At 38.0% G+C, this 21,521-nt stretch overlaps 1 protein-coding gene across 1 annotated transcript in view; it reads left to right on the plus strand.

Moving 5' to 3' along the window:
• Positions 1-21,521, plus strand: part of Plaa (phospholipase A2 activating protein) — a 36,417-nt gene that overhangs the window by 8,030 nt on the left and 6,866 nt on the right. Inside the window, exons 2-12 of the mRNA XM_055618964.1 lie at positions 4,619-4,812; positions 7,573-7,673; positions 7,755-7,875; positions 8,600-8,767; positions 9,079-9,214; positions 11,321-11,490; positions 11,725-11,882; positions 12,571-12,790; positions 16,455-16,523; positions 19,525-19,593; positions 21,005-21,106. Coding sequence (XP_055474939.1) covers positions 4,619-4,812; positions 7,573-7,673; positions 7,755-7,875; positions 8,600-8,767; positions 9,079-9,214; positions 11,321-11,490; positions 11,725-11,882; positions 12,571-12,790; positions 16,455-16,523; positions 19,525-19,593; positions 21,005-21,106 — 1,508 coding nt within the window. The remainder of the gene's footprint in view (positions 1-4,618; positions 4,813-7,572; positions 7,674-7,754; positions 7,876-8,599; positions 8,768-9,078; positions 9,215-11,320; positions 11,491-11,724; positions 11,883-12,570; positions 12,791-16,454; positions 16,524-19,524; positions 19,594-21,004; positions 21,107-21,521) is intronic.

Genomic DNA, 21,521 nt, shown 5'->3' on the forward strand with positions numbered 1-21,521 from the left:
TGCCAATCTGTCTCCTGATTGGAGCATTTATTCAGTTGACATTTAGAGTAAGTATGTTTTATTATTGCTTTCTATATTCCTTAGAGCTTTTTTAGGTTCAATAGCACTGTCTTCTGTTTAGTTGATTTGGGGGGGGGAGTAACAGAAACCTCTAAAACTGTGTGTGTGTGTGTGTGTGTGTGTGTGTAGCTTTTAGGAGCTGATTCTCTCCTTCAAACATTCTGGCCCATAGCATTGAACTCAGGTCAATCAGGGTTGTGCAAATAAGCACCTCTACCCAAAGGCTGGCCTCAAGCTGAAAATTTTTCTGCCTTGGTCTCCTAAGTGTATAGGTATGTACCACTAGCCCAATTGAAGACTATTTTTCTTTGTATGAGTCTGAGTTCATTTTATCTGAAAAACATTTTTGGGAGAGCAAGTTTGGTAGTATGGAATTCACTTGCTTTTGTCATCTGGAAATGTCTTCATTTAGCTCCATTTTGAACAGCAGTTGGACAGGGTATAGCACTATTGGCCTATCAACAGGTTTTGTCTTATGAGTTGTGTGTTTGTGTGGTGTAGGTGTTGTATATGTGTGTGTGGTGTGTGTGTGTGTTAACACTTTGAATACATTGGTTCAGTGCCACCTTCCTCCATAACTATTTGTACATGTGCATGGTGGAAATTGAACCCAGAGCCTCACATGTACAACATACTTAACTACCACTGAGCCAGGCCTTCAAAGGTTTTTGTTGTGGTAGTGCTGGTTTTTTGTTTGTTTGTTTGTTTGTTTGTTTTTAAAGAGAAATTTACCTAGTATATTTTGTGAGTAAGGTTTGTGTATGTGGAGGCTGGAGGTTGATGTTTATGGTGAAGTCTTTAGTCACTGTCCACATTTTCTGAGACAGTGCTCATCTATTTACTTGCTGGCCAGTTCCAGTTGAGATCTAAGAATCTGCCTGGTTTTGCTTCTCTGTTGCTGAGCTTACAGACATAGGCCACTGTCTGGCTTTACATAAGTGCTGAGGATCCAGACTCAGTTCTTCCTAGTGTTTCACAGCAGATAATTTATCAACTGAGCTGTCTGTCTATCCCTAAGCCTAGTATCTTATAGTTCTTTTTTTTAAATATTAGTTATAGTTTATTTACTTTGTATCCTAGCTATAGCCCCACATTCCTTCCCAATCCCCCCCCATCTCCTCCCTGCCCCTCTCTAAGTCCACTGATGGGGGAGGTCCTCCTCCCCTTCCATCTGATCCTAGCTTATCAGGTTTCTTCAGGACTGGCTGCAATGTCCTCCTCTGTGGCCTAGCGAGGCTGCTCCTCCCTTGCAGGGGAGGGAGGTCTGCCATTGAGTTCATGTCAGAGACAGTCCCTATTTCCCTTACTAGGGCACCTACTTGGATGCTGAGCTGCCATGGGCTACATCCAAGCAGGGGTTCTAGGTTATATCCATGCGTGGTCCTTGGTTGGAGAAACAGTCTCAGATATATTTGGTCCTTGTGGAGCTCCTGTCCTTTCCAGGTCATACTGACTTTGTTTACTTTTATTTAATGTGTATGAATGGGAAGGTACACCCTCCACAGCACTCTGTGGATGTCAGAGGACAACTTGCACCTCTCTCTACCACATGGGCCTGAGGCATTTGACTCAGGTCATCAAGCACCTTGACCTACTGAGCTATCTCATGGGCCCAAGTCTTACTGAAAAGAATAGATGTGATGAGTTGCTTCTGTCATTGTACTGTGGCTCAGTATAGGTTGTCTTACTTTGAAATTTTTGTAGATGCATATATTTATATTTCATCAGATTTGAGTTTTTGGTTTTAGCCATTATTTTTTAATTAATTAATTAATTAATTATGTATACAGTGTTCTAACTGCATGTATGCTTGCCTGCCAGAGTAAGGCACCAGATCTCATTATAGATGGTTATGAGCCACTGTGTGGTTGCTGGGAATTAAATTCAGGGCCTCTGAAAGAGCAGCCAGTGCTCTTAACCTCTGAGCCATCTCTCCAGCCCCCTTTAGCCATTTTATTAACTATTCTCTATACTGTTTTTACTCTTCTTGTTCTGCGACTGCCACATTCTGGATGTGATTCATTTCATGCTTTCCCATGGGTCTCATAAGTTCTGTTTACTTTAGTATTCTTCCTTTCTTACTCAGACTTGATCACTTACAAATTCCTATCTTCAGACTTCTGCCTGCACAGTACACTTTTGAAACTTTTCATTTGTTGCTGTAATTTGCAGCTTCAGAATTTTTTTTGGACTTACCTCCTTACTGACATTCTCTTTACACCTCCATCATTTCCTTCCTTCTTTGCATCTTCTTTTAGGTCTTCCAGCATCTTTAAGACACTTGTTTTAAGCCAGGTATGGCACATAAACCCTTGCAACTCCTGGACATGGTATGCTGCAGCAGGTTTGCAAGTTCCAGGTCCAGTGAGGCTGTCTTTTGTTTGTTTGTTTGTTTAAGCTTTCTCTTAAGGCACTTGTTTTAGATTTTTTTTGTTTTTTTAGATTTTAGTAGGTCTGCCTTTGGTATTTTGATACTAGTCAGGAACCACTCTAGTGCTTTATTTTGCTCCTTTGGGTGGGCCAGAGTTGGCTGATTGTTTGTTGTTCAGTGTCTGTGTCAGATAACAGCCTGAGGTGTACACTTGAGGTCTTAGATCTTCTCAGCTGTGTTTTCCCACAGCATGCGCGTTCACTTCTAACTTACCTGTGTGTGCAGTTGGCTTCTTTAATAACCTTGTATCAAGGTTGTTTGTATTTTGAGACATGCTCTACCTGTGTGGTCAAGGCTGGCTTTGAACTAAATCCTCTAGCCTCAGCTTCCTGAATGCTAGCATTGCAGACATGTACCATCAGACCTGACTAATAATATCATGGATTTTATTGTCTGGCTCTCAAAAATAAGGAGGATAGGGGCTGGAGAGATGGCTCAGAGGTTCCTCCAGAGGTCCTGAGTTCAGTTCCTAGCACCCACATAATGGCTCTCAACCATCTAGAATGGGATCTGATGCCCTTGTCTGGCATGCATGCATGCATGTGGACAGGGCACTCATACATTGAAAAATCCATACATATATAAAAATAAAGAGAATGCTGATGAGGTAAAATGGACATTGGTCCTTTAAATTTCTTGTAAGTTACCAGTTGGAGAGGCAGTTGTTTGCATCAACAGGGAAAACAGGAAGTTTCAATAATGACCACCTATTTTTCAATAGCAAACCATGATCAGAGAACTGATCTGTGCTATGTGGAGGACAGGGTGCTTCATACACCCTTTGGCTTCTCCTTATGCATGCAGTCTCCTATAGGAACAGTTGGAGGATAACCCACCATGGAGTTAGAGGTTGACAGATCAGTAGCTACTGTTCCAAGTGCTGAAATTGATTCAAATTAACTTCAGTAGGCCAGATGTGTGGTGTGCATAGGCTCTGGGTTGATCTCAGCAAAATAAAATTTCAGGTCACAATCTGCCTCAACCTGGACATTGCCATCCTTCAGTTGACATCATAGTTCTAAAGTAGTACTACCAGACAAATGTCTGCCAGTTTAAGTCTAAACTGTCTAAGTGGGGAGAAAAGTTCCTGGTTCTTCATACCAGCTCACTGTGGTCTCTGCAGTTTTTGTCCTTTTGGGGAGGGAGACTGATTGGAACATTGATTCTCCTCTTAACTTCCTGCCAGTGTAGCAGTCATTTTCCACAAGTCTCCTAAGCCTTTATTACTACTTCTCTATGGCTATTTTGACAATATAAAAAAAGGTGTGGTTTTGGTTGGTTGGGTTTTTTTTTCCCCTTAATCCTCCCTGCAGTGCCTTTATTGAACTATGAACTGCTGTTTATGGTTAAGTGACCAGTGGCTTTCACAGAGAAACCACAAGTGTGTTGGGGTGTGTTCAGTTTTTATCTAAGAGTTTGATTTCGTTATGTGTACTTGCCTTAGCAGTTTCAAATAGATTGTAAACTCTTTGATTGCTAGAGCTGTAACTGTATATGATTCCTAGGTATTAGCTTATTGTTTTCTACACAGTATATTATACCATTGTTTGATTAACTTAAGGCAGGGATACTAAATGATTGATGTATGTGACAAATGGGCAATCATTTGTAATTTAATACATTTATTAATATATTGTGCTCCTACATAGTACATTAGTTCCTTTTTTTATTGCACACTGAAAATGATTGACAGTTGCTTAGATGCCTCTACTGTTATACTAAAGGGCAGTAAGTTAATACTGCATTGATCAAATTTAGTTTACTGACAGTGGATTTCATTACCTTAATTACAAGTGTTTCAGTTCCCCACAGATTTCTTAGAATAGCAGTGAGTGGAATGGTGGTGGAGACAGAAAAGGCCACTTGGAATATTCATCTCCTGCCATTTTCTTTCTCATTTTTCCTGTTAATTAATATGCTTACTGAGAAAACATCACATTTTTCCTAACCGGACATAAAATTCCCCTACTCATGCAATATATTTATCTAGTGTTTAATTAAGAACAGTAGGTTTTTTGAATGGTATCCATTCTTAAGTTCACCCTGCGTACTGAGTGATAATGGATCATTTTATATCAGCGTAAGCCAGGGGCGAATGCGTGTTTATTCATGACCCTGTCTTTCCAGTCCTAACAGGGGCTTTACAGAGATGCACTGTATGAGTGGCCACTCTAATTTTGTATCTTGTGTGTGCATCATACCATCAAGTGACATGCATCCTCATGGACTAATTGCCACTGGAGGAAATGACCACAATATATGCATTTTCTCATTGGACAGTCCGGCGCCACTTTATATTTTAAAAGGTCACAAAGATACTGGTAAGTATAACACAATGGTATTTTTGTATTTGGAGAAGTTTCACTACTTTGAATTACAATCCACCTTTGTTTTTCTCATGTTTTTTACCTATGTTTATTAATGGAAACCTTTTTGGACCATCTTAATTCTGTAAATTTTCTGTTATAAATTTCCTTGCAGATTTAAAGAAGGAAGGTTCATAATAGTTTTTCTTTTTGGTGCCAGGGATCAGATAGTTTTATGGATCTGATATCATTATTGAAAGGACAGTACTTCAAAATGTCTTAGCTCTGTTATAAAATGATGTGCTAAATCAGTGTGATTATGCATACTTATTGTTTTAAGGTTTATTTTCATTTTAATTATGTATCTGTGTCTATGTGGGCGTATGCACCTGTGTGCAGGTGTCCATGGAGATCAGAGAGAATTCTTCTGGAACTAGGGCTATATAAAGGTGGTTGTAAACCACTAGGTACTGGTGCTAGGAACCGCCATCAGGGCCCCTGCAGGAGCAGTGTGCATTCTAAGTAGCTGAGCCATCTCTCCAACCTCTGCACTTTACATAGTGTGTGTAGAAGTTTGGGACATGATCTTTCAACACTTAAACTTAATTCCTGTGAAGAATGTGATGTTTGTATATATGTAATATTTTAAATGCAGAATGATATAAATTTTAAAGTTTGTCTTTATTATGGTAAGTTTTAAATCTGTGTAAATTATTGAATTGGTATTTTATAGTAACTTATAAATAAATATGTATACACAAGAGTAAATACTATAAAAATCTCTGTGGGTTTACATAGCTTTAAGGATTATCAGTGGCTTATATTATTTAATTTTCTTTCTTTACCATGGCATTATTTTAAAAAGAAATTCTTGAAGGTTTTTTTCTTTCTGTATTTCAGTATGTAACTTTGCAAACTTTTTCTGTAAATGATTAGTTATTAAATGTTTTAGGCTAGCTGGGCAGTAGTGGTGTACACTTTTAATCCCAGCACTCAAAAGACAGAGGCAGGCAGATCTCTATGAGACCAGCCTGGTCTACAGAACGAGTCCAGGAAAGCCAAAGCTACACAGAGAAACCCTGTCTTGAAAAATGAAACAAAAAAGTTTTGGGCTTTTCAGGTTATATGACTGTCATAACTCCTCAACTCACTTCGAAGCATAAATCAGAATGTCTGTTTTTCAATAACTCTTTAGGGCTTCTCACTCGATAGGTTTTTAGCACTGATCTGTCTTAATTGCCAGACACTCGTGAACTCACTGTACATGTAGCATAAGTAGACCTTCAACCTGTCATCTTCCTGCATTAGGCTCCTGGGTAGCTGGGATTATAGACTTATACCACCATGTCCAACAAATAATCTTTATTAATGGACACTTCAAATGTGTATTTCATGTAGTTCTTAGATGTAGTTTTAACCGCCCCCCCCCCAATCATTTAAAAAGGTAAAATTGTTTGAATTTTGTGAGTTGTAAAAAAAACAAGTGGTTCATGTGCATTAACTTCCTGATTTTTTTTTTCACCAAACAATGAGAGAGAGAGAGACTGAGACCAACACCAGGAGGACAACCTTGGCTGTTGTTCAAGTGCTGTCCACCTCTTTTTCCTTTCCTCCCCTCCCCTCTCCTCCCCTCCCCTCCTCTCTCCTCTCCTCTCCTCATCTCTACAGGCACATGCTCACATGTGGCATACCCTCATCCAGGCGTATTCATATAAATAAGTTTAAGAATAAGTTAAAACCCAAAAAAACTAGGATTCTTATGGCTACACAGCTTATTAATGGCTCAGCTAGACATTGTCCCTAGACATTCTGGCACCAAAATTTGTATTCTTAATGTGTGTTCCCTTGCAGCTCCACTGACTAGAACTTTATTGGTTAAGAAACTGTCACTTCATTGATAGCCTGCAGGGCAGAGCCTTTCAGAGGTCCTCTGTGTCAGGCTCCTGACTTGTTCCCTCTTTTCGCCTTCTTCTGATGTCCATCCTCTTTGCCTTTCTGGATAGGGATTGAGCATTTTAGCAAGAGTCCTCCCTCTTGATTAGTTTCTTTAGGTGTACAGATTTTAGTAGGCTTATCCTATATTATATGTCTATATGAGGGAGTATATACCTGTGCGTCTGCAGACGCTGAGACTTATGGGTAACCTTTGGGCAGAGTGCATGAAATCTTATCTAAGAAGTGGGAAACAGTAAGATCTGGAGAGGACAGGAACTCCACAAGGACAGCAACAGAACCAAAAAATCTGAGCACAGGAGTCTTTCCTGAGACTGATACTCCAACCAAGGACCATGCATGGAGATAACCTAAGACCCCTGCACAGATGTAACCCTTGGCAGTTCAGTGTCCAAGTGGGTTCCATAGTAATAGGAACAGGGACTGTCTCTGACATGAACTGATTGGCCTGCTCTTTAATTGCCTCCCCCTGAGGGGTGAGCAGCCTTACCAGGCCACAGAAGAAGACAATGCAGCCACTCCTGACGAGACTTGATAGACTAGAATCAGAAAGAAGGAAATGAAGACCTCCCCATCAGTGGTCTTGGGGAGGGGCATGCATGCAGAGGGGGGAGGAAGGGGGAGGGATTGGGACGGGAGGAGGGAGAGAACCACAGGGGGGATACAAAGTGAATAAAGTGTAATTAATAAAGAATTTTTTAAAAAGTAAAAAAGAAAGAAACTGTCACTTCACAAATTTACTTAAAATTTTTAATACTTTAGAAGCTTGGTAGATTGCATTTGTTCACAAGAAAATGTAATAACAAATCATTTTCCCTTTAGTTTGTAGTCTTTCATCTGGAAAATTTGGGACATTACTTAGTGGCTCATGGGACACCACTGCTAAAGTCTGGCTGAACGACAAATGCATGATGACGTTACAGGTATTTCTGTTGGTTATATTAGATGATAAATGAAAGTGAAAGTTCTCTCTCATATTAAATTGATACCCATGTTGCTCACAGGGCCATGCAGCTGCAGTGTGGGCAGTGAAGATTTTACCTGAACAGGGCTTAATGTTGACTGGCTCAGCAGACAAGACAATTAAACTGTGGAAGGCCGGAAGATGTGAGAGGACTTTCTTAGGTAATGTCAGGGTTAACAACTTTTATAATGCATAACTACTTCTTACTTGCTCAATTGGTTAATGTTTTACCTTGAAAGTTTAGAAGCTGAAAAATGATAATTTAAAAAATTCAACATAATTGAGGCCATTTGGGTGAATCTAATTTCGTGTACGTTGTAATGCATGTAACTTTTGATATGGAGCTCAGGCGCTTTGATGCAGTGAAGTACCTGTTGTCTGATTATTTACTTACGTACTTTTAGCTTTGGTGATTTGAACCAATACCTTGTACTTTTAACCACAAGCCCTTCTACTGAACTACATCATTAGCCTCTCTACTGTTACACTGCTTTTTTTATTTGTATGCCATTAATTTTTTGGGTGTGGGTTTTTATTGAATTTCTTCTTTATTCCTTAACAATTTTTTGTAGTGGTACACTCCTTTAATCTCATTTTTCAGGAACAGCAGCAGATGGATCTCTGTCAATTGGAGGTCAAGCCTGCTCTAAAGTATCTTGAGAGTTTAGGAAATTATCTTGAGAAGATAGGAAAAAAAATGTAAAATAACTTCATATTGCTAAATGGACTGGTTACCAGAACACTTTCTACAGGAGAAAATAAATTTCTTTAACTTGAAAAATTAGCTTTTCCTACTGACTTTTAAGTTTTGTGCTATCAATAAACTGCATAGTGCTGTCAACCAAATGGCACATTTTATTGACTTATTTTCTTTATTAAATCCAGGGCATGAAGACTGTGTAAGAGGCTTGGCAATTTTGAGTGAAACAGAGTTTCTTTCCTGTGCAAATGATGCTAGTATTCGAAGGTGGCAGATTACTGGAGAATGTCTTGAAGTCTACTATGGACATACAAATTATATTTATAGTATATCTGTCTTTCCAAATTGTAGAGGTAAGATTACCTTATGCTATATGTTTAAATTTTTGCTGTTACATTCAATGTTTGAGAAATTCTGTTGTTTTTATATTATTTCAGAGTGGATGGCTGTATTATAGAAAGGCCTTTGAATATCTAAGGAGAGATTTTGTATAATTGCAAAGAATAGAGTATAAAATGTGAAATGAATAAAAACATGATTTTGAAGTTGTAACAAGTTACAAAGTTTAAAATTAATATTAAATTAGTTTACATACGAAGAAAGACATTTATGAACATGCTCAATTTTATTCAAACAATTCTTTTTCTATTTTTACTAATTTTAGATTTTGTGACAACCGCAGAAGACAGATCTCTGAGAATATGGAAACGTGGGGAATGTGCCCAGACAATCCGACTTCCAGCTCAGTCTGTGTGGTGCTGCTGCGTGCTGGGCAATGGTGACATTGTGGTTGGTGCGAGGTATTTATATTCTAGTCAGTACACCTTCTGTGTCTAGGAGGTTGGTAGGTACTTGTGTGCAGGAGTAAACCGTGGGAATTTCAGGGGAATTAGAGGATTGTTTGCACATTTTTTGTTGCCAAGTAAAATAGCAATAAATAGTAAAAACACCAAATGCCAAAGAAGTAGAAAAAAATAGAGATTTATATAGAAAAACTTTCTGGAGAAGTTGAATTGGCTTTTGAAAGTTGACTAAGAATAGAAATTAGAACTTCTGAGAAAAGAGGTGATGCAGGTTCCCTTTATGAAGTGAATACCCTGTGTTTAGATTAGGAATACTGGGTTGAGGTTGGAGTATAGTGAATGCTGAGGCTTACCTGTGGCTAAGATTCAAACTAGGCCTTTTTTGATTTGGTGCTTAAAGTTCAAAGGTTGTAGCTCTTGAGCTAGATATGATCAAATTTGAGTAGAATTTACAAATTATGCAGATTGGGTTCAACTAGAGGTAACACTGAAAGGAAAGCAAACTAGAAATGAATTGTACTAAGAGTATGTGCTTATAAAATACTGGCCTTACAACACAATGGATAAATGAATGAGAAAATTCAGAGACAAACAGAAGGATAAAGCTTCAAATTGTAGTTTGTGGTAATCCTGATTAATAAAAAAGAGGAAAGTGGAAGAATTAATCTGGTTCATAAAGAAGGTAATAGTTTGGATTAACACTTGTTAAATCTGAGTAGTATCTTGCCACACTGCCAGTGGGTCCTAGTCAAAGAACTGAGACTGAAGATTTTCACAGAACTTATTCTAATGAAGAAATGTAGACGAGAGACAGAAGTCTAGCAACTGAATCTTGTAAAATACTGTGGATATAGAAAGGTCACTAGGTTAAAACCACACAGGATTCCAGATGTCAAAATTCAGGGAGATGGAAGAGAGGCTTGAAATGTTAAGTGGTCGAAGAATGGAAAGATAGAACAGCATTTGGATTCATTTTGAAAGATGGTACTACCTGTTGTTGCTCTTACATTTTAGTAGAAAAATTTAGGGCAAAAAAATAAAGGAAATAAAGGGGTATCTGACCTAGGAAAAGATTATAAAGTTGACAGTGAGAGCAAGAAGGAAGAGGTGACAGCCCTGAGTGCAGTAGGTGTAGTAGACCTCTTATTTTTGGTTGAGGCAGGGATTCGTTTGTTGACAAATAGTGTATTTCACCAAGTTTGCTAACGTCAAAGGAAAATAAGCCAACTGAAAAAGTGAAGCTGACATTAGTAGAAAACTAAGAAATATATTGTTCTGTAGAAGTGAATAGAATTAATGCAATTTAAACTAGCTAACATGAGTCCCCCACTTCAAAATTAAAATTAAAAAACTATAGTCACAAAGCTAGAATATTTTCTTGAGAACATAGGTTGAAGACTACTATTTACTTAATCATGGAGCTGTATTTTTTTTCTTGAAGTTACTTGATGGTATTGAGCACCTGCTATTTGATAAGACTAGCTTGGATCTTTGAATGTTTTATAAAGTAAACTGGCCCAGTAATCCTTTTTTTTTTTTTTTTTGTTGTTGTTGTTGTTGTTGTTTTTCCTTGTTTTAGTTTTTTGTTACTGTTTTAAGATGTGGTATTGTTGTGAGACGTAGGCTATGATTATAAGTACATGCCCCAATATCCAGCCAACTCTTTTTGATAGTGTATGTTGCCTATGCAATAGTGATTTTAAAAAGTAAATGCTGTATTTCTAAATTATTACAGTAAATATTTAACATAGAATTGAAAATTGTGCTGCCATAGTGACACTTAACAGAGAGGCTGAGATATGTTTAAGGCTGGCCTTGGCTATACACTAATCTATACCTGTCTTGAAAAACCAAATGCTGGGATATAACTCAGTGGGAGAGCACCAGCCTGATGTACACATGGCTCTGGTGGCTAAAGTCACTGGCATTTAAAAAAAAAACTAATTATTGTTATAATAATGTATATTATAGCCAGCATAGTGTTCCACAGTATAATGTGATCTTTTTTCATATTCATGAATACAGATAAATTTTGCTTTATTCACATGAGAGAATGTTAATAAACTATGGCAATGACTTAAAGTTGGTTTGCTTTTCTTGCAGTGATGGTATTATTAGAGTGTTTACAGAATCAGAGGCTCGGACAGCAAGTGCTGAGGAAATCAAGGCTTTTGAGAGAGAGCTCTCTCAGGCAACTATCGATTCCAAAACTGGTGACTTAGGGGACATTAATGCTGAGCAGCTTCCTGGGAGGGAACATCTGAATGAACCAGGTAACTACTATAGTGTAATTGGGTAAAATGCCTGCAACACTTGCCTTTGGGAATACTAGGAGTAAGAAGGGAAAATGTTTTGCTAATGTTTTATTTGTTCTTAATGCCCATGTTCTTGCTTATCTTACTTTTTGAACGTGGAAGCATCCATTTAAAAATTGTTAAAATTTGTCTAAGTGTTTTTGGATTTTACTCTGCTAGTCAACCTTTGATTCTTAAAATATTTGTTTTAAGGTACTAGAGAAGGACAGACTCGTCTAATCCGAGATGGAGAGAGAGTTGAAGCTTATCAGTGGAGTATTAGTGACGGGAGGTGGATAAAAATTGGTGATGTTGTTGGCTCATCTGGTGCAAATCAGCAGACATCTGGAAAAGTTTTATATGAAGGGAAAGTATGTCAATTTCTGCTTTCTAATTATTTTAAACTACACAGAAAATTAGAAATTTCCTCTGCTAATAAAAATTTTCGTTATTTTGACATTTAAAATGTAAATCATAAGAAAATTATCTTCTGTTTTAAAATAGATTAAAAAATAAGTATATCTCTATATAAAATCTTTCCATGTAGAGGAAGCTGCATGTGCCAAATTAGCTATATCTATCTTTTAGAATTTCCTATACCAAACTGTTTCCAGCCATTTTGGATTATAAGTTTCTTTCATCTCATTCTTAATGCCTGTCTCTGTTAAACTTTTTAAGCCATGAGGGACTCAGCAGGACTGTGCTTATAAATGACAGTATGTCTTGGTGAGTAGGGCACCATAACAGCTGATAATTTATACCTTGAGATCCTCAATTTGGAAACCCTGTTTTGGCCCTAGCCTTGATGAGTAGATTATCATTATTTACCATCGCAACCATGGCCTGCCCCACTCCTAATGAAACACTGATTTTGCAGCACTTGCACTCTTTGTCTCCTTCTCTGCCAAAAAGAAAGCTTTACCATTGTATTTTGGAGAAAGTTTTTAAAGTTTCAATGGTTAGAATAAAAAAACATATGACATCTATGTTACATTATATATGCCTTCAACATATTTGAGCAGGTAAATTATCCATGCTTTATTTCTGTTTCTATTATAGGAATATGATTATGTTTTCTCAATTGATGTCAATGAAGGTGGACCATCATATAAATTACCATATAATGTTAGTGATGATCCCTGGCTAGCTGCATACAACTTCTTGCAGAAAAATGATTTGAATCCCATGTTTCTGGATCAGGTGGCTAAATTTATTATTGATAACACAAAAGGTCAGACACTGGGACTTGGGAATACCAGTTTTTCCGACCCATTTACAGGTGAGCCTGGATTTGTATTAAATCTTATGTACTAACATTAGAATTGGTGTGTGTGTGTGTGTGTGTGTGTGTGCTTGTTTTGATTTAGTGGAGATATTAAGCAATGTTTTGTATATGTGCAAGTCCATACTCTTGCCATCAGCCCTTGTTAATGTTTCTTGTTTTCTAATAATTATGTTACTTGTTTTAAAATGAAAGCTAAATTTGGATTTTACTTCACATTCTATTAGGTAAGCCTCAGAGTATACACTAAGTTAATATTTTATAGAAACAAAATAAATTTACTCTCAGGCTAGAGGGATGGCTCAGTGGTTAAGAGCACTGACTGCTCTTCTAGAGAACCTGGGTTGCATTCCTGCCACCAACATGGTGGCTTACAACCATCCAGTACCAGGACTGATGCCCTCCTCTAGTGTCCCTGTGCACCAGGCATGCATGTGGTATATATGCAGACAAAACGTCCATACACATAAAATAAAATTAAAAAATAAAAGTACTCTCTTTGAAATACAATTTTGTGTGGCTGGAAAGATGGGTCAGTGGTTGGGAATGCTTCCTGCTCTTGCAGAGGGCTCAACTTTGGTTCCCAGCACCTACATCAGGTGACTCACAACTGCATATAACTCCAGCTCCAGAGGACTGTGCAGGCACAGTGCACATGCACATACCTCATTATACACAGGTATATACATAATTAGCAGTAAATTTAAAAAATATATACGGGCCGGACAGATGGCTCAGTAAGTAAGAGCTCTTGCAGAGTAACCAGGTTCAGTTCCCAGCACCCACACAGCAGCTCACCCCGTCTGTAACTACAGTGCTTTCTTCTGATGTCCACAGATAGAGGGCACACATTTAGCATACATGCATGTATGCAAAGCACTCATACACCTAGAATAAAAATAAATAAATGTAAAAATCTTTAAATATACAAAAATAACCTCCCAGTAAATTAAATAAAAGTGATTATAAAATTTAAAATAAAGAAAAACGAAGCAAAACATACTTTATTTTTTATGATGATGAGCCTCAAATCTAGGGCTTCATCCATACCGCGCTTGTCCTGCATCACTGATCTATACTCCCGGACATTATCGTTTCTGTTTCTTTGATTTTTAAATAAAAAATTTTAATGGATATTTAAAAATGTATTTTGTGCATATGTTTGTTGACATGCATAACTATAACACATGTTGAGGACAGAAACAACGTTTGGGGGTTGGCTTTCTCCTACCATGTAGCTCCCAGGGATTAAACTCCAGTTATTAGGCTTGCTAGCAGGTGCCTTTACTCACTGTGATAAGAACCTGTGACCAAGGCAACTTATAAAAGAAATTTTATAAACATTATAATGTTTATTTAGGGCTTACAGTTCCATGGTTAAAATCCATGGCCATCATGGTAAAAAGAGATGGCGACAGGCAAGCATGGCATTGGAGCAGTAGTTGAAGGCTCAAATCTGAGACAACTACAAGGCAGAAAATTAACTGGGAACTACATGGGCTTTTTGAAACCTCAAAGCTGGCCCCTAGTGACACACCTCCAACAAGTCCACACCTCCTAATTGTTCCCAAACAGTCCCACCAGCTGGGGACTCAAATATATGAGCCTATAAATGTTTTTCTCTTTTAAACCACCACAGTGGTAAATAGAAATTATGGTCTTATATGAGGCTAAATTAGATAGATGTATATCAACTCTAGGACAGAGTTTGAACATGTGATTTGTATTCCATTACATGTTATTTATAATAAAAATGTCATTAATGGGATTAGTAGTTATTGCTGGAACATAAATTATAATCCAAGTAGTATTGCTATAAATATTGGGTCCAGAAAATTGAGGTATAGAGGAAGTAAAATATCTTGTATCCTCTTTAGACAAGGCTTCTCCTAAGTAAAATTTTAAAATAGATCCTTCAGTTATTATCTTCCTTTTGGGTACATGTATGTGTGTACCTGTGTGTGTTATAGTGGCAATTAGACTCAGGGAAGGCCTAGTGTGTTCTAGTCAGGCATTCTTCTGCAGTTTTTATTTCCCTTATTTTTTTCTGTGTTAGTGCTTTTCTTTGTTTTGTAAAAATCCGTGTCCCCTCCCTCTTTCAAATTCTTACAGGAAATCTGTCCCTATTCCTCACAAATACTGCATGTTCTTCATATTCTCTTCTCATTCTGGTGTAAGATTCTTTTTTTTTTTTTTTTTTAAGATTTATTTATTATTTATACAACATTCTGCCTGCACACCCGATTTTACTATAGATGGTTCTGAGCCACCATGTGGTTGCTGGGAATTGAACTCAGGACCTTTGGAAGAACAGCGAGTGTTCTTAACCTCTGAGCCATCCCTCCAGGCCCCTAGTGTAATATTCTATTGCCTATTTACATAGTTAACTAATCTCACCTACACATATCATGATCAAAACTTTCAAAATAATTTATTGGTATAAATGGCTTAACCCTCCAGATACTTACACTTAGGACAAAGGGAAGGGGTCGGGGAGACTGCATGATTAGTTTCACACCACAGGACAAAACACATTACAGTACTGTAAAAGCTAAACACCCAGCTCTGTGTAGATATTAGCAACTACTTGGCTTGTTTTGTTCTTTAAGACTCTAACTTTATAAGTGGTGTATGTGTATGCGCGCCAAAGGTATTAAACAATCATTTCACATACCACAGACATGTATATGCCAGTGTAGCTCTCGTCTTCTTTTTCTCCCCATCAAATAGAAGCGTCAGAGGTTACAGTTAATATCCCTCTAGATTCTAGCAATAAGTGTACTGTTTGACATATGAGCTAAGGAACCCAGGGCTTTTCCCAAAGATTAACATTTAATGTCTGTGGAATTACCACAGGAATCTAGTAAATCTCTAAAGAAAAAGGAGGGAATTGCATACACATTTATTGTTGCATCAAGGACTACCTGCAACTCTGGTGCCTTGATTTCAGTTATTTCCACATTTATGTGCTGGGGCTAAGATTTTCAAAAGGAGTTGGTTGGACACTACACTTAGGAGCTGGAAAGACAGCTCAGTAGTTAAGAGCACTTACTGGAGGACACAGCTTCTGCTCCCAGCACCCACATGGCAGCTCACAGCTGTTTGTAACTCTAGTTCCTGGGGCTCTAATGCTCTCCTCTGGCCTCAGTGAAAAATTTTTTCATATAGCATATTCTGATCATATTTTTTCCTTTTCCAACTCCACCCTAATCTTCCCTGCCTACAAAAATATACCCTTTCTTTCTCTTTATTTTTAGAATACAAATAGGCAAACACACACACACCAAAAAAACAATACAAGAATTCATATACACAAAACACGAAAACCCACAAAAACAGAAATTATAATACACAAACCAAACATCAGTAAGTCAAAAAACAAACAAAAAGTCCAAACAAAGCAAATTCAGAAAGACTGCAAAAATACACTTGACTATGTAGATGCTATTGACCATCTACTACTGGCCATGGGCTTGGCCTGAAGCGTGGTGAGACTCCATTGGAAAAAAGTTTCTCTGCAGCAGTAAGACAGTCAGCTCTCTGTCACATGACAGCTTTGCTCTTGTTCTTTTCTCTAAGCTTGGATTTCTTTAACATAAGCACGGTGCTGTTAAGAATCTGTTTCTGTTTACTTGAATTTTCCATTGTTTTGCATGCATAGGAGGTGGTCGCTATGTTCCAGGTACCTCAGGACCTTCCAACACAGTGCAGGCAACAGATCCTTTCACAGGTGGGTGTCGTTTTCATTCATATAACCTTGGCCCAAATATATAGCATTTTGTATTACATATGGCTTTATATTTTGGAGATATAATCCAATGATGGCTAATTCCCTTACCTGTATTTTCAATTTTGATAGATATTTAACTTCTAGTTTTTGCTTTTTTTCTGCAATATGTAGATTTTCTCCTGATTTTAAGAAGAGTGTTATCAGAACAATGTTTTCTCCAGTGGTTCTTCTTACCTGGAGATCAAAGTAGTTAGAAATAGAGGGTTTAATATAAGGTGACCATAGTACAAAACCTAGCTCTAATATATACTTGCTTTGAGAAATTGGCAACCTACTTAACTCATCTGGGCACTTTTTTTTTTTTTTATCTTTGAAATTAGGTAATAGGAAACTCTCCAACCAAGATACAGCACCACTGTTATGATTGGCAAGACTCTAGCATAAGGTGTAGGCAAAGAAAGAGCCGTGGGAGTCCTTCATGTTGATGGAGTAGTGCAATCAAGATGTCTGCTCACGCTTATTTTGACTAAGCATGAAAGGTGTCATTCTGCCCAGCTATCCAGAATTAGTGTTTCTGATATAAGTTATTAAGGGCCTTCTTGAAGTGTCTTTATAGGTGTTCTTAGTGCATTTACTTCCTGAGATAGACAAGCCACAGTTGAGTCAGCACTGCTGGGAAAAAACATTTCCAGAGTTGGACTTTAATGCTGCTAAAGAAAGTACTAGTTCAGAATGCGTCAATTTACTTTTTAAACACTGTTGTTGGTTCTTGAGGTAGAGTTCATGGACAATAAACCCAGTTTGGAGAAGAGTCACATCCTTTAATGGAATCCAGTGGCCTTCTAGACTGAGTACTGTGAGCTATGGAAATGAAAACCTCCGGCCCTTTTTCAGTCATAGATTGTTTGACTGTGTCATGAAACTTTGAATTTCTGTTGATGAGATTCCTTTCTCTAATGAATAAAGTGATCACAGATGCAAGTGGTTCCACCTTAGACACTGACAGCCAACTCTCAAGCTATATGCTCTGGCAGTATGATGTCTATTGTGGAATTCTTATGAGTACATGATTGATTTAAAATGGTATTAAGGACCTGAAGAGTTTATAAGTGACTTTTTCTTGACCAGTAGTTTTAAGAACAGTGATGCCTTGAAACTTAGCCTTGAAACTTTATAATCCTTTTCTTGGCCTTTTTTCTTTTCCTGAAGCAGAATAAAAATATCAAGCTTAAATATATGCTATGAAAATTAAAAGAACGTGGGTGGTGGGTGCATCATTACCAGGAGATGGGGCAAGGTGTCAGTGACTCAAAAGATGCAACAAGCATGTAGACATATCAATAGCCTACTAAATACTAAGATAATTAAGATATTATTAGGATCACTGACCTCCACACTTATAAAAAATAGATAACAAAATTATGCATGATGGTACAGATTTCCTAGCATTCAGGAGGTTGAGGACAACCTGAACATCATAGTAAGAAGGCCCTGCCTGTCTTAAGAAACAAAAACAAGAACAGATGGCAACATCTACCATGTGGAGATACGAAAGTGAAGTGGCATCATGTATATAAAGTCCTTTGTAAACTACCAGGAGTGCATTTAGGCCATCAGTGTCTATCAGCCAGTATTGCTTGCTACTCCTTCAACCTTACCAGTGATGCTGAGCTTAAAAGAGTTCCTCATGTGGCTTACAATTTAAGGTTCTTCTTAATTCTTTTCCTTATCAATTCATGTAGTGCTTGAACTTTTAATGTTTATGAGAGTGATTGGGGAGATTGTTTAAATTACTTATTTTGGCCCTCTACCCTCAGCAATTCTGACTCACTGTAGTGGGGAGCTTATGCCGTGATTCTTCACCAAAGGGTTTTCACTGAATAATATTGGGGAATACTGTGCTCTGAGGTGATTTTCATTCTTGTTTGTAAGATTTCGTATTTGTAAAGTGGAGTGAATTTAGAGTGGCACTAGCTTATCTTAAATAGGTGGGCACAGAGCTCACACAGACAGTGTAGGCGTTAGGCAAGTTAGTCAGCAAATTAGCCCTTCTTTTAAAATGTTGGGAGTTGTAATGGCATTCAAAGCCTTACTGTGAGTCTGTACTCATACTTAGCATTCTGGTTGGCATATAGTTAAAATCAACAAATCCACTTACCCTGGCATCATTTTTCTTATGTGTACTTGTGTTATTGTTTGGTTTTTGCTTTACCTTTTCTGTCTGTGATGCTTTAGTTGATGCTTTAGTTGTACCATCTAGATTATATGTAAGGTTAGGAGAGACGATAACTCATCTTCCTTCTTCCCTCAAGCTGATAGAGGGCTCTGAACATCACAAACTCCTGTTGACTCACTATATGTGTTTTTCATCTTTCTGTCTTTAGTGACACTGTCAAAAGTACAACCTGAAATATGACCAGGCTTTTGTCAGAACATCCCAGACTCTTGCTTAAGTCTGTCTGGTTGACTCATGTGCCAGTAGCTAGTCCTGTTCTTTTTCCTTAGAATAAGAGGTTCATATATTATCCCAGAAGCCTTTTTTATTTTCAATCTACTGATGTTTTATAATGCACTAGACTTCTATAAGTAGAAGGCACCTAAGGTTTATTTTGTCACTTATTGTTTTGTAAGTTATTTTTTATGTTCATGGGCTGTTTGCTGTAGTACGTGTATGTCTGTGCAGTATGCATTCAGTGCACTCACAAACCAAAGAGGAGGGAGCCACCATGTGGGTGCTGATAATTAGGCATCATATTGAACTTAGGTTCCCCGGAAGAGCACGCAGTACTCCTAACGACTGAGCCGCTCTCCAGCCCCAAGAATTACTTTTTAGCAAACATGTAGTGGACACTTCATGATAAGGAATGTACTTGTAAGCATTTTTCATATATGCTGCTATTTGAAGTATAACCTCTGGTGACCTTTTAGTATAAAGAAGCAATGTTTTAGGCTTTATGATCTGTACTTACCTTTGCTCACTAGGAGTATTATTGCATTGTAGGTGCTGGCCGTTACATGCCAGGTTCTGCAGGTGTGGGCAGCACCATGGCTGGAGTAGATCCGTTTACAGGTAGCTACTTTAACTTTCTTTTTTTTTTTTTTTTTTGTGAATTTTTTAAAGTTTATTTTATTTTTTTTTATTAATTACAGTTTAGACACTTTGTATCCCAGCTGTAGCCCCCCTACACCCTCCTCCTCTCACCCTCCCACGCTCTTCTCCTCTCATGCGCCTCTCCAAGTCCACTGATAGGGGAGGTCCTCCTCCCCTTCCATCTGACCGTAGTCTATCAGGTCTCATCAGGACTGGCTGCATTGTCTTCCTCTATGGCCTGGTAAGGCTGTTCCCCACTTAGGGGGAGGTAATCAAAGAGCAGGCCACTGAGTTCATGTCAGAGACAGTCCCTGTACCCATTACTAGGGAACCCATTTGGACTTTTCTTTCAAATATTTTGAGTTTCATTGAAACTTATCAGGCCTTAGGCCAGTTGCTGAGTTCTTGCCTAGTATGCATGCTGCATTGCCTTTGCTCCCCAGTGCTACAAAAGAAAATTTCGGTTTTGTTAATTTGAGAAGAATGGCCTTGCTGTGTAGCCTGTGCCTCCCAGGTGCTGGGACTAAAGGTTGTGCACAAGCATATGTAACAATAAAAAATAATTTTAATTGAAAAAATTTTAATTAGAAGTCATTTTATTCCACTGAATATTACTGAAACTTCAGTTTGTGCTAGTTTGTTTGTCCTAGGATCTCTCTATGTAGCCCTGGCTGTTCTTGAGCTTGCTATGTAGACCAGAGGAACCTAGAACTCCCAGAACTTTGCCAGCCTCTGCCTCTTGAGTGCTGGGATTAAAGGTGTGCACCACACTTGGCTGTTTTATACTATGTTAGTCATCAAATAACTGAGTTAACATGCATAATTTAGAAAGATGTCTGAGAAACTGATGACATTGAATACTCTGTCATTTGGAATGACACGAAAAAAGAGCATAGTATTATTTAAGATGAGCACGAACTTTCATTTTCTTTTTTTGAGACAGTTTCTCCGTGTAACCTTGGCCGTCCTGGACTCGGTTTGTAGACCAGGCTGGCCTTGAACTCACAGAGATCTGCCTGCCTCTACCTTCTGAGTATAGGGATTACAGGTGTATGCCACCATGCCTGACTTTCATAATTGTCTTGATCTTTAACCTTTTAAAATATTTTAGGTTGAATATTAAGAACAAAATTAGGAAATATGAGAATATAAGGTAGAAAGGCCCTTTTCTAAATTTTTACTTACATTTCTTGAACCAGAAATGTTAATTTTTACACTAATAAATACAGCAGTATATAGAAGTTTGTGGATGGTTTGTAGATGGCTTGCTGTCTTATTGCATGCCTTGAGTAGTTACATATCTCAGTAAGTGTGAGAACATACTCAACATAATTAGAAAAGTCTCATTTTGGGTATGCCTTATGATTTTCATGATTTCCTCTGTAAATAGGGAGTAGTGCCTACCGATCAGCTTCATCGAAAACAGTGAATATTTATTTCCCCAAAAAAGAAGCTCTTACCTTTGACCAAGCAAACCCTACACAAATATTAGGTAAGTCTATATTAAAGTTCTTTCTTGCGTGTTCAATGACCATTGGAGATGCTGTCCTTTGCCTGACATGGGCCAGGATTTGCTTCCTCAATGAATAGAGACTTCTACTGAGGTTGGTTGGTCTGTCTGTCTGTCTATCTCTTTCTTTACTTATTTGCATTTATTTTTTATTTTATGTACATTGGTGTTCTGTCTGCATGTATGTCTGTGTGAGGGTGTCGGGTGTTCTGAAAATGGGGTTACAGACAGTTGTGAGCTGCCACATGAGTGCTGGGAATTGAACCCAGATCCTCTGGAAAACAGCCAGTGCTCTTAACCATTGTTTCATCTCTCCAGCCTCCCTCAAGTTCCACTCCCAAGCTCTTTTGTTTGTTTGCTTGTTTGTTTGTTTGTTTGTGGGAGCGATGACAATAAG

The sequence above is a fragment of the Psammomys obesus genome, unplaced genomic scaffold (genome assembly GCF_907164565.1).
Source record: "Psammomys obesus unplaced genomic scaffold, mPsaObe1.curated_primary_1811, whole genome shotgun sequence".
NCBI lineage: Eukaryota > Metazoa > Chordata > Mammalia > Rodentia > Muridae > Psammomys > Psammomys obesus.